At 42.9% G+C, this 14,781-nt stretch overlaps 1 protein-coding gene across 1 annotated transcript; it reads left to right on the top strand.

Moving 5' to 3' along the window:
• Positions 1 to 7: 7 nt before the first annotated feature.
• Positions 8 to 13,569, top strand: NELFB (negative elongation factor complex member B; the record flags this gene model as incomplete). Its single annotated transcript, XM_029085994.1, has 12 exons — positions 8 to 90; positions 847 to 946; positions 1,701 to 1,931; positions 3,552 to 3,737; positions 5,014 to 5,126; positions 5,800 to 5,902; positions 7,420 to 7,515; positions 8,623 to 8,765; positions 10,124 to 10,230; positions 11,234 to 11,375; positions 12,752 to 12,860; positions 13,116 to 13,569. Coding segments are annotated over 12 exons (1,551 nt in total), but the record flags the coding sequence as incomplete, so codon positions are not given.
• Between the last annotated feature and the right edge of the window lie 1,212 nt (positions 13,570 to 14,781).

The following is a 14,781-nucleotide window of genomic DNA, read 5'->3' as shown; positions in this document are numbered from 1 at the left end:
GGAGTTTCACCAGTCGGTGTTCGATGAGTTGAGGGAGAAGCTGCTGGAGAGGGTCTCTGCCATCGCCTTGGAAGGGAAAGTCGAGGAGAGGTTTGTCGCTGGAGTTTCACCAGTCGGTGTTCGATGAGTTGAGGGAGAAGCTGCTGGAGAGGGTCTCTGCCATCGCCTTGGAAGGGAAAGTCGAGGAGAGGTTTGTCGCTGGGTTTTTTTTTTTCTGTTACTGGGAGTTGAGCTGGGAATTTTGTGTGAAAATTAGTTATAGAGGATTAAGTGGCTCGTGTGAAGGGGAGTTGTGTTCCTGGGGGATCAGGCTCCAGTGGCTTGGAGATCATAAATTCACAGACTGGTTTGGGTTGGAAGGGACCTTAAAGCTCATCCAGTTCCAACCCCCCCTGCCAGCAGCAGGGACACCTTCCACTAGACCAGGTTGCTCAAAGCCTCATCCAGCCTGGCCTTCAACACTTCCAGGGAGGAGCAGCCACAGCTTCTCTGGGCAACCTGGGACACTGTCTCACCACCCTCTGGGTGAAAAATTTCCTCCTAATATCTGACCTAAATCTCCCCTCTCTTAGTTTAAAACCATTTCCCCTTGTTCTGTCACTCTTCCCATGGAAAAAGTCACTCTCCCTCCTGTTTCTAAGCTCCCTTCAAGTCCTGGAAGGCTGCAAGATCTCCCTGGAGCCTTCTCCAAGCTAAAGAAGCCCAGCTCCCTCAACCTTACTTCATAAGAGAGGTGCTCCAGCCCTCTGATCACCTTTCTGGCTCTCTGGACCCACTCGAGCAGCTTTGCATTTGACCTTTTACTGTATCATGGTCCTTAAGTCTCTTGCTCTGATATATTTTCAGATACAAGAAGCTGGAAGATCTCCTAGAGAAGAGTTTTTCCCTGGTCAAGATGCCTTCCATACAGCCCGTGGTAATGTGTGTCATGAAGCACTTGCCCAAGGTAAAACCACTGCACCCGTTGGCCTGTTCTGTTACATCTCCATCGTGTAGCTTCTCTTAGCTGTGCTGTTGGTTTGGGCTGCATGGTCCGTCTGCATGGAGACCTCCTGCAAATTTGTCCTTCAGTGTTAGGAACTGACTGAAGATTAATTAGTAAATTAATTGGTAAACTAATTCAAAGAGCATTGTACATTTTAACAATCAGATGAGACTATTTCCCTGTTTTATTCAATACCTGCCACTTCCTAAAAGTAGTCAAGTTCACTGATAGGTGAATTTTTTCACAGCTGATTTAAAATAAATCTATGACAAGTGGAAAAGAAGATTTGAAGAGTGCAACTAGAAGTAGACAGGAGTGAGATTCAGATCTGTGGAACAAAAATCTCTAGGAGTAGCCTTATTAAAAGCATCATATTATACTTAAGGTAATAGATTCAAAACTGCTACTGGTACTTTTGTAAGTTACTGAGTTTTGAAAAACATCACTCCAAATCTCAGCATCATAGATTTAAAGGAAATCCTTTTTTCCTCTTTGAAAGAAATAAGGAAAAGCTTGGTGTGTAATTTGGTTGTCGAAGTGTCTTAGGACTGACTTACTCCTACTGGAGCACGCAAAAGATGAGTCTGTGATGCTGCCTCTTGTTTAATTACCAGACTGCTTGAGATTGGGATTTAAATGTCTTCTGTAGTCAGTTATTTGAACATTTAAGCAGGTGAGCTGCTCTACAGTTTGGTAACTGCTCTGTTGATTGTAGGTTCCTGAGAAGAAGCTGAAGTTAGTAATGGCTGATAAGGATTTGTATAAAGCCTGTGCCGTGGAGGTGAAGCGCCAGATTTGGCAGGATAACCAGGCTCTCTTTGGTGATGAGGTATCTCCACTGCTGAAGCAATATATCCTGGAGAAAGAAAATATTCTCTTCAGCAATGATATTTCTGTCTTGCACAATTTCTTCAGTCCATCTCCCAAAACAAGACGTCAGGGAGAGGTAAGGACAAGGAAACCTCTTATACCATGCTCCTCGTGAGTGAATTCATCAGCTTTCAGTCAGCCTCATCAAATCACAGTGTCCATTCCACCCACCCAACTGTAATATCAAACTTATTTGGCTAGACAAAGTATTTGCAAGAAATACCAGGCTGTTTTCTCCTACATAGCGTGATGAAAGCAGCTAAGAGTTATTTTAATAGTTACTCAGTGCTGTGTAATAATTGATTAATGTTCTAAGATGTTTATGAGGTTTTAAAAAAAATAGCAGGGCCAATTTTTTTCCTTAATTGCTGAGTTTGCTTTAATACCCCTCAGCTGAGCATCTCTATCAAATCAGTTTGAATATGTTAAATTTCTTTTCTTGGGACTTTTTTTATTTTTAGCAGGATATCCCAAAAAAAGCTGCTTGCTTTTTTTTTTAAATGGAAAGGGATATTGAATGTTGTAGCTAAGCTGGCGTTCAGAAAAGTTGCTCTTTGAATGGAATTACATGAGGTGGCTGAGCTGATCCAACACGCAGCCACAGGAAGGGCAGGTGCTGTTCCTCTTCCCCTCCCTGTAGCTCTGACTATGATCAGACCCTTCTGTGAGCTGATTCAGCTCAGTAATTGCTACAGAAACTCTTAACAAATAAAACCAGTAAGTAGTTTTCCAAGACAGTGAGTTGGATCTGCTCAAAGAAGAGATCAGCTGGCACCAAAACCATTGCAAGGAGATGGGCTGGATCAAATAGGTGGGCTTGATGTGGGAGGGAACAATGACATAGGCTTGGGAGGAGTGAGCATCTCCTCTTCTTGGACACGACAAACCATTTCAGCTTTACCTCAGGGGGCTTTTGCTCTGCAAGGGAAATATCAAGAGTTTCTGTAGGGACCTTGCATCGAGAATGCTAAGGAATTGCAGTGATATGGCAGTATAAAGCTTTAATTTCAGAGAGGGTAGCACATCTGTTACATGGGGGGTTTGGTTTGGGTCTGTTTTGCTTTCAAAAGCCCATTTAATGTAAGTGCCGTGGTGTAATTTACTTCAGGTTTACACTGCAGAGTTGTGGTTTGACCCCAGCCAGCATCTAAGCACCCACACATCTGCTTGCTCACTCCCTGAGTGGGACAAGGGGGAGAATTGGAAGGGTAAAAGGAAAAAAAACTTGTGGGTTGAGATAAAAACAGTTTAATAATTAAAAAGAAATTTAGAAAATAAATTTGTAAGGGAAAAAAAAAAAACACAACAAAGAGGAAAATAAAACTCAAGAAAATCAAGTGAGTTTTGTTTCTATTACAATAATTGTAAATTATATTAATCAATAACAAGTATTGCTTCTTATCCAGTTTGCATAGCTGAGCACCTTATTTTACAAATGCTTCGATTTCCTTTTGCAAGAGAACCTTTTATTGACGTTCTTTATTCTTTCCTGATGGCTATGAAAGATTTGGTGAACATCTCTTGAATCAACACTCTTGGAAATCTTGGTATAAATAGTTCCTTTTCAGGAACTCACGTCAATGCAGATGTTTCAATCTTGATAAATCATGTAAAAGAATTAATTTACATTTTAGGTGCATGTAAAATAACATTATCTCTTGGTTCTGAGTGCACATGTTGTCTGCTTTGAGTTTAGGTGGTTCAGAAGCTGACCCAGATGATTGGGAAGAACGTGAAGCTCTATGATATGGTGTTACAGTTCCTGAGAACTTTGTTCCTTCGGACGAGGAATGTTCATTACTGCACGCTACGGGCAGAGCTCCTGATGTCACTGCATGACCTGGAGATCAGTGAAATCTGCACTGTTGACCCCTGTCATAAGGTATTAATCATGTGGGACAGGTAGAAATATTACTGGAGAATTTTCTGTTTCACCCACTCCTGTGCATCCCTTCAGCCCAGAGAAGATGACTCCTCTCTGTGAAGAGAGTTCAAACCTTGAATCCAAAATTCCTCTTGTATTCCTTGGAACTCCAGGTGAAAATTTCTTCTTGGTTAACCAGCAGCTTGCTTTAATTTCATAACCCATAAGTCATTCAAATTTGTGGTCCTTATGTCTAATCTGACTTATATAGATGCTGCAAAAAATAAAGAACATTAGCTACCCCCAGGTTCTTAATCCAAGCTTGCTTCCCTCCCTGTTGTGCCTGGTGTGATTTACTCCATCTGTGTGTGATATTAAATACCTTGGATCTTGAATTATAAGAAAACATTAAACTGTTAAAATATTGGGTGTGACAGATGTGTTAATGTCACACCAGGATCTTGTTATAGTCCTTTGTTCACAATTAGCATAACTGATTTAAAACAAGGCTCATTCTCTTAACTAATGTTGCTAAATTTTATGTATATTCTGCTCACAGAGATTATGTCCTAGAGTAATGATAAACATTACTGCATGCTTTTTAATCTCTTCTGATCAAGAGTCCCAAAATCAGTATACAGACAGTGACTGAACAGAAAAAGATGGTTCTTGTTCAAGTTACAGATCATTTTCAGCAGCCTCATTTTGCCACTGCAAAGTGCAGTGACTGCTGCGAGGACAGGAAGCCACGATGAAAGCGTTTGAGAAAATCCAGCAAGTTCTTCTTTTTTGACAGCTGAAATGTTGGGTGGAAATTATATGCTGTTTTCTTGAAGGGGAAAAGAGCCCTTCATTTTAGATCAGATAAAATATTTCACTTAACTGTCTTTTTCTATTTTGATAATACAACTCTTAAAGCAGAGGCACCCCCGCTGTGAATATCCCCCAGTGTAGAGGGTGGGAGTGGTATTGTAATGGCTAAAATATCCCACGTTGTTATTGCTTCTGTCTGAACCTCCTACTTGTGTAAATCCACAATGATCAGGTGCCTACTCCTTAATTGCCAATGAATGCTCTTCTTGGGAGGGGAGGAGGTGACACCAGGTTAATGTACACTGATATCTCTGACCTCCTCTGATTTGTGACCAGCTACCATACCCAAGTATATTAATAAATCATATTAATTCCAGATATTTGGAGGTCATTCACAGCCTGTTTTCTCTGGCATCACATTTTTTATTGCTGGTTTAATGAGTTGCTGTGTTTCATAAAGCTTCCTCTTGTTTTGTGGCAGTTCACCTGGTGCCTTGACGCTTGCATTCGGGAGAAGTTTGTGGACAACAAGAGAGCTCGGGAATTGCAAGGGTTTCTGGATGGAGTGAAGAAAGGACAAGAACAAGTGTTGGGGTAAGGCACGTGGGCTGTTTATTGAGAAACTGAAATTGAGTTCCTGGCAGTCACAACATCTGATAGTTACTGTAGGTGTGAATTCTTCCCAAGAGCCAGCTGACAGCTCTTCTGTGCGGTCAAATCCAGTGCGTTCATGAGTGTTAATGCATGAGGGCATAGCCAGGTATGTTCTGGTGACATGGCTTGTACTGCTGAAGTTACCACACTTGAGCCTCCCCTGTGGCCTGGAAACTGGCTGTGGGAGATCTCCTGCTTGATTTCAGTAACTGTTTTCAGATAACATGTTCTCTCAAGTCAAAGAAATAACATTCATGGTGTTTTTACAAGGTGAGAGAAGGTTCATCAGGTGGGCACCTGTAGGTAAGAAAAGACAGAAATTCAGATTTTACATTATCACAGTGTTGTAGTATTGTTACAGTACTTGCACTGTGTCTGCCTCTCTTCTTAAACTCTGCAGTGTGTGTGTATTTATAAAAATAGAGTGTACACACACACATACACACACACACTACTTTGACATTGCATCTGATAGTTGACAGGATTACCACAAAGAATCAGCTCAAACATCTCACTCTAGTGAAGCACACTGGTGTCCTACAGCTGGCTGTGGAACTGTACTGTGGGGTTGTTTGCCATGTATGACATGAATTTGATTTTTACTTCTTCTCAGGGACTTATCAATGATCTTGTGTGATCCCTTTGCCATTAACACCTTAGCCTTGAGTACCATAAGGCACTTGCAGGACCTGGTTGGGCAGGACACCTTACCCAGGGTGAGTGTTGCAGCTTGTGTACCTCATCTGAACTATAGTCTTAATTGAATAGCATTCATCAACAAAGGCCTGGCACTGTAGAAGAAGTACAGTTAAGTTCTCAAATGGGTGTGTAAATTGAAATAAGGGAAACATGATACTGCTGATATATTTGTAGCACAAGCCTTAGAGCTCTATGGGAGCACTGTTTGCAGATGAGCGTTTTGGAGCTCTCCAGATTGACAATGAATTCTTTGCATGGCTCATTCTATCCTAACAGCTATGCATATAGAGAATCATATATAGAATATGTGCCTCATGCTTTGTTCTTCCATCAGTTTGCTCAACAGCTGCAGCCCTTTTTTCCCTGCTATGGTAAGGCCCCACCTGGAATAGTGCGTCCAGTTCTGGAGCCCCCAACATAAGAAAGACATGGACCAGTTAGAACAAGTCCAGAGAAGGGCCACCAGGATGATGTGAGGGCTGGAGCAGCTCTGCTATGAGGACAGGCTGAGAGAGTTGGGGCTGTTCAGCCTGGAGAAGAGAAGGCTCCGGGGAGATCTTATGGCAGCCTTCCAGTACCTGAAGGGGCTCCAGGAAGGCTGGGGAGGGACTTTTCATAAGGGCAGTTAATGACAAAACAAGGGGAAATGGTTTTAAACTAAGAGAGGGGAGATTTAGGTCAGATATTAGGAGGAAATTTTTCACCCAGAGGGTGGTGAGACAGTGTCCCAGGTTGGCCAGAGAAGCTGTGGCTGCTCCTCCCTGGAAGTGTTCTCGGCCAGGCTGGATGAGGCTTTGAGCAACCTGGTCTAGTGGAAGGTGTCCCTGCTGCTGGCAGGGGGGTTGGGACTGGATGAGCTTTAAGGTCCCTTCCAATCCAAACCATTCTGTGATTCTATGGTAAATGCAGTGGATTAGTTTACACTGTTGTGGTCTGTTGGCTGCGATATAACACAGTTCCTGCAAGTAGTGTCTTCAGGAGGTGCTTAAATGTTAAAGGAGGGTGGCCTTCCAGGTGTCTGAACAGCGTGAGGCGTTTGCTGGTTTTGTCCCTAAGTTGTTAGATTTTATTGTTGGATTGAATAACTTCCTCATGAGAGTCTGAGACTGAAAATTGTTTTGGTTTCAGGGCACAATATAAACAAAAAACCACTGTGGTGCTTACACACACACTTTCTCTTTCTTACTTCTGCTGAGATGACTTGATTTGTCCTGTCACACCTTATATTTCAATTTACTAGTTTGTCTGGATAGGTTTAGAAAAGATGTCATGATCAGATTGGCTGCATACTTCTTGGTGTGTTATAAAACATTACAAAAACCCACAAACCCTCGGGTGTTTCAGTTATTTCATTCCCATTTGAGGAATCAGTTGTCAATTAAGCTGGAGAACTGAATGCCTCTAGCAGTCTTTGATAAAGCTGCTAATTTGAGAGAGCTTTGAATGTAAACCACTACTTCCAAATAGATATTTATATGTGCAACTTGTGGAAGGTCAAAATAGCTGTTCTTTTCTCCTCTCCTCAAAATTCAAGGAAAGCCCGGATCTGCTGCTGCTCCTTAGGATGCTGTCTTTGGGACAGGGAGCCTGGGACATGATTGACAGTCAAGTCTTCAAAGAACCAAAAATGGTGAGCTGTTTTGATGTTAAGAATTTAAGACATTTAATTAAACAAATTTTGTTTATTATTTTATTGCATCTCTGATTTAACGTTCGTCCTGCGTACTCTCATCATGGCTTTCTTAGAAAAAACATCTAAGAGGTCACAGAGCAGCAGCTCAAGTGGACATGTTGTAAGCTTTGTTTACCTGCTTTTTTGTTTACATGAGTGCTGGTCCTTCCTGTTTTAAAATCAAACTTTACCTCTATTAAATTCTGCACTGGTTGCTCTTTGTTCCTGGGAGCTTCTATACAACTGACAAGTTTGTTAAAAAGATCCTGTCTGAGGAAAGCAGGATTTCAGAGGCTGTTCTGAAACTCTGGTAGCAGTGTAGCAAGTTTCCATTGACATGAAAAATTGTTTTTTCCCTTCCAGATAGCTGTTTTAGCAATTTTGTGTCATGCCACATTCAGCTACAATCTTTCTGTGCTTTGGCAATACTTTGCCCAGGGTCCCTGGTCCCTAACGTAGTTTGGGAGCAGAAACATTCAGCTGATGGCAGGAAGGCTAACCATGGTGTTACACAGAAAGACTGTTTCGAGAGAGAAAATTGCTGTTTCTGTTCTGAATTATAAAGCAGCAAATGTCTACGTAGCAGGACATTTGAAGTCTCCAAAATAAATATTACTGGCTGATTGCACATTTAAATTTACCACAGGAAGGGTGTGCATTGACACTCAGGTTGTAACAGTGAAGGTGGCTGAAACTCCAGGAGTAGCACTGTGATTTGACTTGCAGAGGTGCTCTCATGAATCTCTTAGCAAGAAACTGTGAACATTTTTCCTGAAGGGAATCTCCAAATCAGTATTTAAAATCCATTTTATTTGTGATTGCCACAAGCTGTCACCTCCCACTCAGTGAATCTGGTGTTGATCTGCCTCGTGCAAGGAGATGCTCTTTATTTTTGCAGTTCTAGTTGTGCATTGATCCTTGTCAGTTTAGGGAATGAACAAAATGATTTGTAATTAATTGTTGATAGAAGTAGATTGGTCCCGTCCTTAACATGCAGTGCATGCAACATTATTGGAAAAGATCTCTCAGAAGAAATGCTACTCTCTGTTCTTCCATCCCTCTAAGGAAGCTGAGTTGATCACTAAGTTCCTGCCTATGCTGATGTCCTTTGTGGTGGATGACCACACGTTCAATGTAGATCAGAAGCTGCCCTCGGAGGAGAAGGGGCCAGTTCCCTACCCCAGCACCATTCCTGAAGCTTTCACCAAGTACGTAACCTGCCTTATTGCATTTGTACTTAAAAGTCTTGTTACCAAAGTAAAACATTAAGGAGCCAGCCAACACTGACAGGAAAACACACAGTTATGTGGTAAAATGACTTTCTTGGAGTAAGATTTAGTCCTGGTTAATCAAGCCTGAACTCTTTCCTTTGGCACAACAGCTTGCCACCATCATTCCTCAAGTAAAATTTATCTGCTGTTTCTTCTAATGACCATTCTTTTGGCAGACTGAATATGAAAGTATTTGGTTTTACTGCTTTCACATACACTGCTTGTGTGGCTTCCCAGGCAGAGCGATGAGTGCTTGAGTGATATTTGGGTGAAGCTGGATGAGCTCCCATGCTTTTGTAAAGAAAAGAGCTATTGTAAATCATAAAGTTTGCATTTTTGTCACACAGACACTCGTTCTCTGTTAACCTGTCACTCCAGGGGAAAAGAGAAGGCTCCTGGGAGATCTTCTAGCAGCCTTCCAATACCTGAAGGGGCTACAAGAAAGCTGGGGAAGGACTTTTCATAAGGGCAGTTAATGACAAAACAAGGGGAAATGGGTTTAAGCTGAAAGAGGGGAGGTTTAGATGAGATATTAGGAAGAAGTTCTTCACTGTGAGAGGGTGGTGAGACACTGGAACAGGTTGGCCAGAGAAGTTGTGGATGCCCCCTCCATGGAGGTGTTTAAGGCCAGGCTGGATGAGGCTTTGAGCAACCTGGTCTAGTGGAAGGTGTCCCTGCTGCTGGCAGGGGGGTTGGAACTGGATGAGCTTTAAGGTCCTTTCCAACCCAAACCAGTCTATGATTCTATGATATCAAAAAGGTAAAGAAAACCTCTGTGTGCTCTGTTATATTCATATCTTGCAATAATTTCCAGCACAATTCCTATCTGTATGCCAGAATCTGGGGTGCTGTTTTCTGGTAGTTGTATTCTGCTTTATGACAATGTTGATATTTGATCTTTGGGAAACTAAAGCAAAACAGTGTTGGACTTTGTATCATTTTTGACTATTTGGGCTTCTTTAAAATCCATTCTGAATAGCACTTTTATCATCAATACTATTATAAATGTTCACAATCAAATCCAACTGTTTGATTGTGAGACAGCACAATGTTTGCTGAATGGTAAATTTTTCTGGACCATGGTAGTGAACATAGTGATGATCATTTACTCAGTCACTGAGTAGCTGCTCTTCAGTGGGTTTGAGGTTAGCCACTGCTGTAACTGCTTGATTGCTATCCAACAGTACTGTTAACACTCTTTAAAAAAAAGAAACAAAACAAAAATCCACCAAAAAACCCAAATTAAAACCTGTTTTAGCTTTATTGATTAAGAAACTTTGCTTCTGCCGTAACAGATTCTTGCAGGAGAACAGAATAGCTTGTGAGATTGGGCTGTATTACATCCTTCACATCTCTAAACAGAGGAACAAGAATGCTTTCCTTAGGCTCCTGCCAGCATTAGGTAAGTTTTTGTTTCCTCTTCTATTCAATAGCTGTTTGCCTTGTACTGGACACCCAGGATCCAAGGAAACCTGGAGTGAAAGTGATTTCACAGTCAAAGATTGTTGTGCCTTTGGCTTTTCTGGTGACTTAGTTGTAAAGCCCTGCAGAAGTGTCTGGTTTTGCCTGCAGTTAGGATACTTTTCTGCTGATCCAGGAATTTAGAGATAGTGGCTGAAGGTCGGTAGTTCCTTGGATCAAAGGCTGTTTTAACAATGGGATTGGCTGAGAACTGTTTGGAATGAATCTGAAAAATAAAAGAGTGGGTGGCTTAATTCTGCTGCTGCTCATAGTAACTGCACGTGACCAGAAATTCTTGGGACTTGGCTTTGTGTGGTGAAAAAACCTGTTACAAAACAGGACTGACCACAGCCTTAAATTCTTCCCTGGGATCACCTTCTTCACTGACTTCTCTGGGGTAAAGTTGCGTGAGAGGTCTGAAGCAATCTTAGGAATTGCAGCTCCCAGTAGTGGTGTGTGTGGAGGGGTCACTTCCCACTCCCTTACCCCAGCTCTGGTGGTCTTTGAACCCTTGGCTGAACTGTCAGCTCACTTACATGGGTGAGTTGTCCACTGGTGAGTGATTTGTATCTGCTCGCCGTGGGGTCTGGGAAGTGCAAGGAGATGGATGTGGCCATGAACAGGATGGTGGAGAAGGATAATAAGGCCTTACAGGATAATAATAATAATAATAATAATAATAATAACCAAGTAGGGGACTTGGTTATTTTGACAGAAGCACACTACTCTCTCACTTTAGCCTTGGTGGAGACATGGGCTTTCTACATATTCTTCTCACCCTGTTACTCCTAATTTTTTATATCTGGAAGATCAAATCCACCTGCCTGGTCTATCTATTTTAAAAGCCACTAAGGAAATCTCCCTGTGAACTTTTCATCAGGAACATCTCTATAGTCAGGGTTTGGCACATCATTCTCAGTGTCTTTCCTTTTCATGTTGTATAGTTGAGACATTCAGTGACTTGGCCTTCAGTGATATCTTTCTGCATCTGCTTACTGGTAACCTCACGCTGCTGGGTGATGAATTTGCCCTCGAGGAATTCTGCACCAGTCTTTTCGATGGCTTCTTTCTCACTGCCTGCTCGAGGTAAGTCTGATTTTCCCCTGGGGAAGTGAGTTTGCAGGATAGCTGAGAGGTGTTATGCTACTTTGAACTATAGTTTAATAGTTCATCAAACTCTTCAGATATAGTGGAAATACTAGCCTGCTGCTGTTTTTCTTTAAGGAAAGGCTTATAATTTTGTGATCAAGTTTTTAACAGGAAAATTGTTAAGTGTTGATTATAAATTAATTACCTAAACTGTAATTCACTACTCATAAGCTGGAGTTGTAAAAGACAATATCCTTCATGCTTTGCAGTAGCTGTGAATATGAAGAGTTAACTTCAGCTCTTTGCAATATCAGCTGCAGACAGAAAATCTGTTTGTGTCTGTTAGTTCTGTTAAGTCAGTGGGGTTCAAGTGGTGGCCTGCAGACCAGAATTAACCTCCAAGAGGCTTCCCCAAAAGTGATTAGAGCTGCTGTTCAGGCACAGCAGCACGTGCTGCTGCTGACACTGCTTCCTCCATACATATCACAGAATATTAGGGATTGGAAGGGACCTCAAAAGATCATCCAGTCCAGTCCCCCTGCCAGAGCAGGAACCTAAATGAGATCACACAGGAAGGCATCCAGGCGGGTTTTGAATGTCTCCAGAGAAGGAGACTCCACACCCTCCCTGGGCAGCCTGTCCCAGGGCTCTGTCACCCTCACTGTAAAGAAGTTTCTTCTCAAGTTGAAGCAGAACCTCCTGTGTTCCAGCTCACACCCATTGCCCCTTGTCCTACCATTGGGCATCACTGAGAAGAGCCTGGCTCCATCCTCCTGACATTCACCCTGAACATATTTATAAACATTAATGAGGTCACCCCTCAGTCTCCTCTTCTCCAAGCTAAAGAGCCCCAGCTCCCTCAGCCTTTCCTCAGCAGGGAGATGCTCCACTCCCTTCATCATCTTGGTGGCTCTGTGCTGGACTCTCTCCAGCAGTTCCCTGTCCTTCCTGAACTGTGGGGCCCAGAACTGGACACAATATTCCAGATGTGGCCTCACCAGGGCAGAGTAGAGGGGGAGGAGAACCTCTGAACATAAGGATGGACAAACATCCTCCTGCATGAGCCTGTGGCCTTTCCAACAGAGAGACCGGCTGCTGCCATGTGCTACAGTCTGTGCTTAAAATCTCCCCCTCCTTTCCTCATGGTTGCTACAGTGAGTTTGCTCTTGTCGAATAATTACATGAATTGCTTGAAAAATCTAAGGCAGGGTTAGTACTTTGTAAGCTACAATTCTCAGGTGTTTTGGGTAATACTGACAAAGCTGCCGGTCTGTGGGTGTGTGGAATTACTCTGGTGCTGTTGCTGTAGCTTGTTCTCAAGGTGGTGTTTGTTTGTATCAGTTACTCTGCTTTAAAATTGCTTTTTTTTGCAGAAAGGAGAACGTACATAGACATGTGCTGAGGCTGCTGCTTCATCTGCATCACAAAGTGGCACCTGCCAAATTAGAGTCTCTCCAGAAGGCTTTGGAACCCACCAAGCAGGTATGAAGGGAAGCCTGAGAAAGGGAAAATGATTTGCAAATGAAAGCAGCTGTCTTTCCAGACGTTGCTTAGTGGAACATTTGCTCTGTTTTCCAAGTGTACCAAGTTGTGTCTTAATTACCTTGTAACTTCCCCTTTCTGTGTTGGTTTGTGTTAAAACACACGGAGTAATTGCCTACTTAGTGTTCTAGCTAGTAGCAGCTAGAATGAAATATAACTTGTCTGTTTGTCCCCTCCTTAATTCTCATTCTGCAGAGTGGGGAAGCTGTGAAGGAGCTTTATAACCAACTCACTGAGAAACTGGAGCTCTGCAAGCCAAGTCCAGCTGAAGTGACTGAGACTCCCTCCATGGAACTGCCCTTACCCACGGTGCCCACGCCAGCCTCACGCTGAGCTCTGTCTGTAGTGCAAGAGTGAGACAGAAGAACTAACCTAGTGCTCTGCAGCGTGGAGGCACTGAACTGCCTTTCCACATGGCTCTGCCTACGGGGTGGAAACAACAACAACAACAAAAAGCAACTGAAGCTCTTTCAGGAAACTCTGCAGTTTACCCATCGCAGTGGCTTTTGCTGGTTAGAAAACTCTGTGTGCAGTGCAGTGCAGAGGTTTACTTTTCTTAAAGATAGCTGAGTGTCTTCTTGTAGATCCACTTCAAATCTGACTGTACTTCTTTTTTTTTTTTTTCCAAAAAGAAAATGCATATTTTTAACCTTGGCATCTTGTATTTTTAAACTCTAAGAACTGGTAAATGAAGGTTTAGCTCCACACTAAACTGCTCAACTGTAATTAACTCCTGAAGGTTAACTGTAGCTTTCTTCAGCCATTAGTTCACTCCTCTGGGACTTAGAGAAGATGCTCAACGGAAGAAAGTGTCAGAGGAGATAAGGTCCACTGATCGTGGAGATCTTATAGCAGCCTCCCAGTACCTGAAGGGGCTACAAGAAAGCTGGGGAAGGACTTTTCATAAGGGCAGTTAGTGATAAAACAAGGGGAAATGGGTTTAAGCTGAAAGAGGGGAGGTTTAGATGAGATATTAGGAAGAAGTTCTTCACTGTGAGGGTGGTGAGACAGTGTCCCAGGTTGCCCAGAGAAGCTGTGGCTGCTCCTCCCTGGAAGTGTTCTCGACCAGGTTGGATGAGGCTTTGAGCAACCTGGTCTAGTGGAAGGTGTCCCTGCTGCTGGCAGGGGGGGTGGGACTGGATGATCTTTAAGGTCCCTTCCAATCCAAACCATTCTTTGATAGAGTTTCCTTTTTGAGGTTCTGTCTCTTTTGGTAGGTGGTATCATGTACTGCATTAGTCAGAGATGTCCACCACTGTCACTAGACAAAGAAGCAGTGAACAGCCCTCTTCTCAGGTAGCCTCTTACAAAGAAGGCCAGAAATCAAATCATTCTCTCCCCACATTTCTCCAAAGGATTAGCTTGAAAATGAGTCCTAGGACCAAGACTAGCATGTTCCCAAATGACAATAGGGTTTGAGTGTAGGTGGAGTGAAATTCTGTCTTTGAAAAAAATAGCCTGTTCTTCATGGCTCCTTTGTGTCGCTGTCTCTGCTGTTACAGTTGATTCCTGTTCTGCCTTTATTGCTGCCTCGGTGTGAGCCTCAGGTGGAGTGTGCAAGAAGGTGTGTGTGGGAGAAGGATGAGTTGTGTGAGTTTACAACTGACTTTACACTGATTTCAGCAGGTGCTATATGCCTGAAAACAATCCTGCCAGTCCCCTGTAAGCAGGAAGCTGCCTACATGAATTATTCTGAATCGAAGAATAAATCAGGTGGGACGGCACCTTTGAGGGTTTCTGGTCCAGCCCCTGACTTGGAGCAGGACCAGCTTAGGTGAGGTTGCTCAAGAGCAGGGCTTTGTATTTATCTTTGAGTTTCAGGAAGTTTCTGTCCAACCGTTTCTCCAGCTTGTTGAGGGGA

The sequence above is a fragment of the Antrostomus carolinensis genome, unplaced genomic scaffold (assembly GCF_000700745.2).
Source record: "Antrostomus carolinensis isolate BGI_N321 unplaced genomic scaffold, ASM70074v2 scaffold10577, whole genome shotgun sequence".
NCBI classification, from domain to species: Eukaryota; Metazoa; Chordata; class Aves; order Caprimulgiformes; family Caprimulgidae; genus Antrostomus; species Antrostomus carolinensis.
This window is presented reverse-complemented; position numbering and strand designations above follow the sequence as displayed.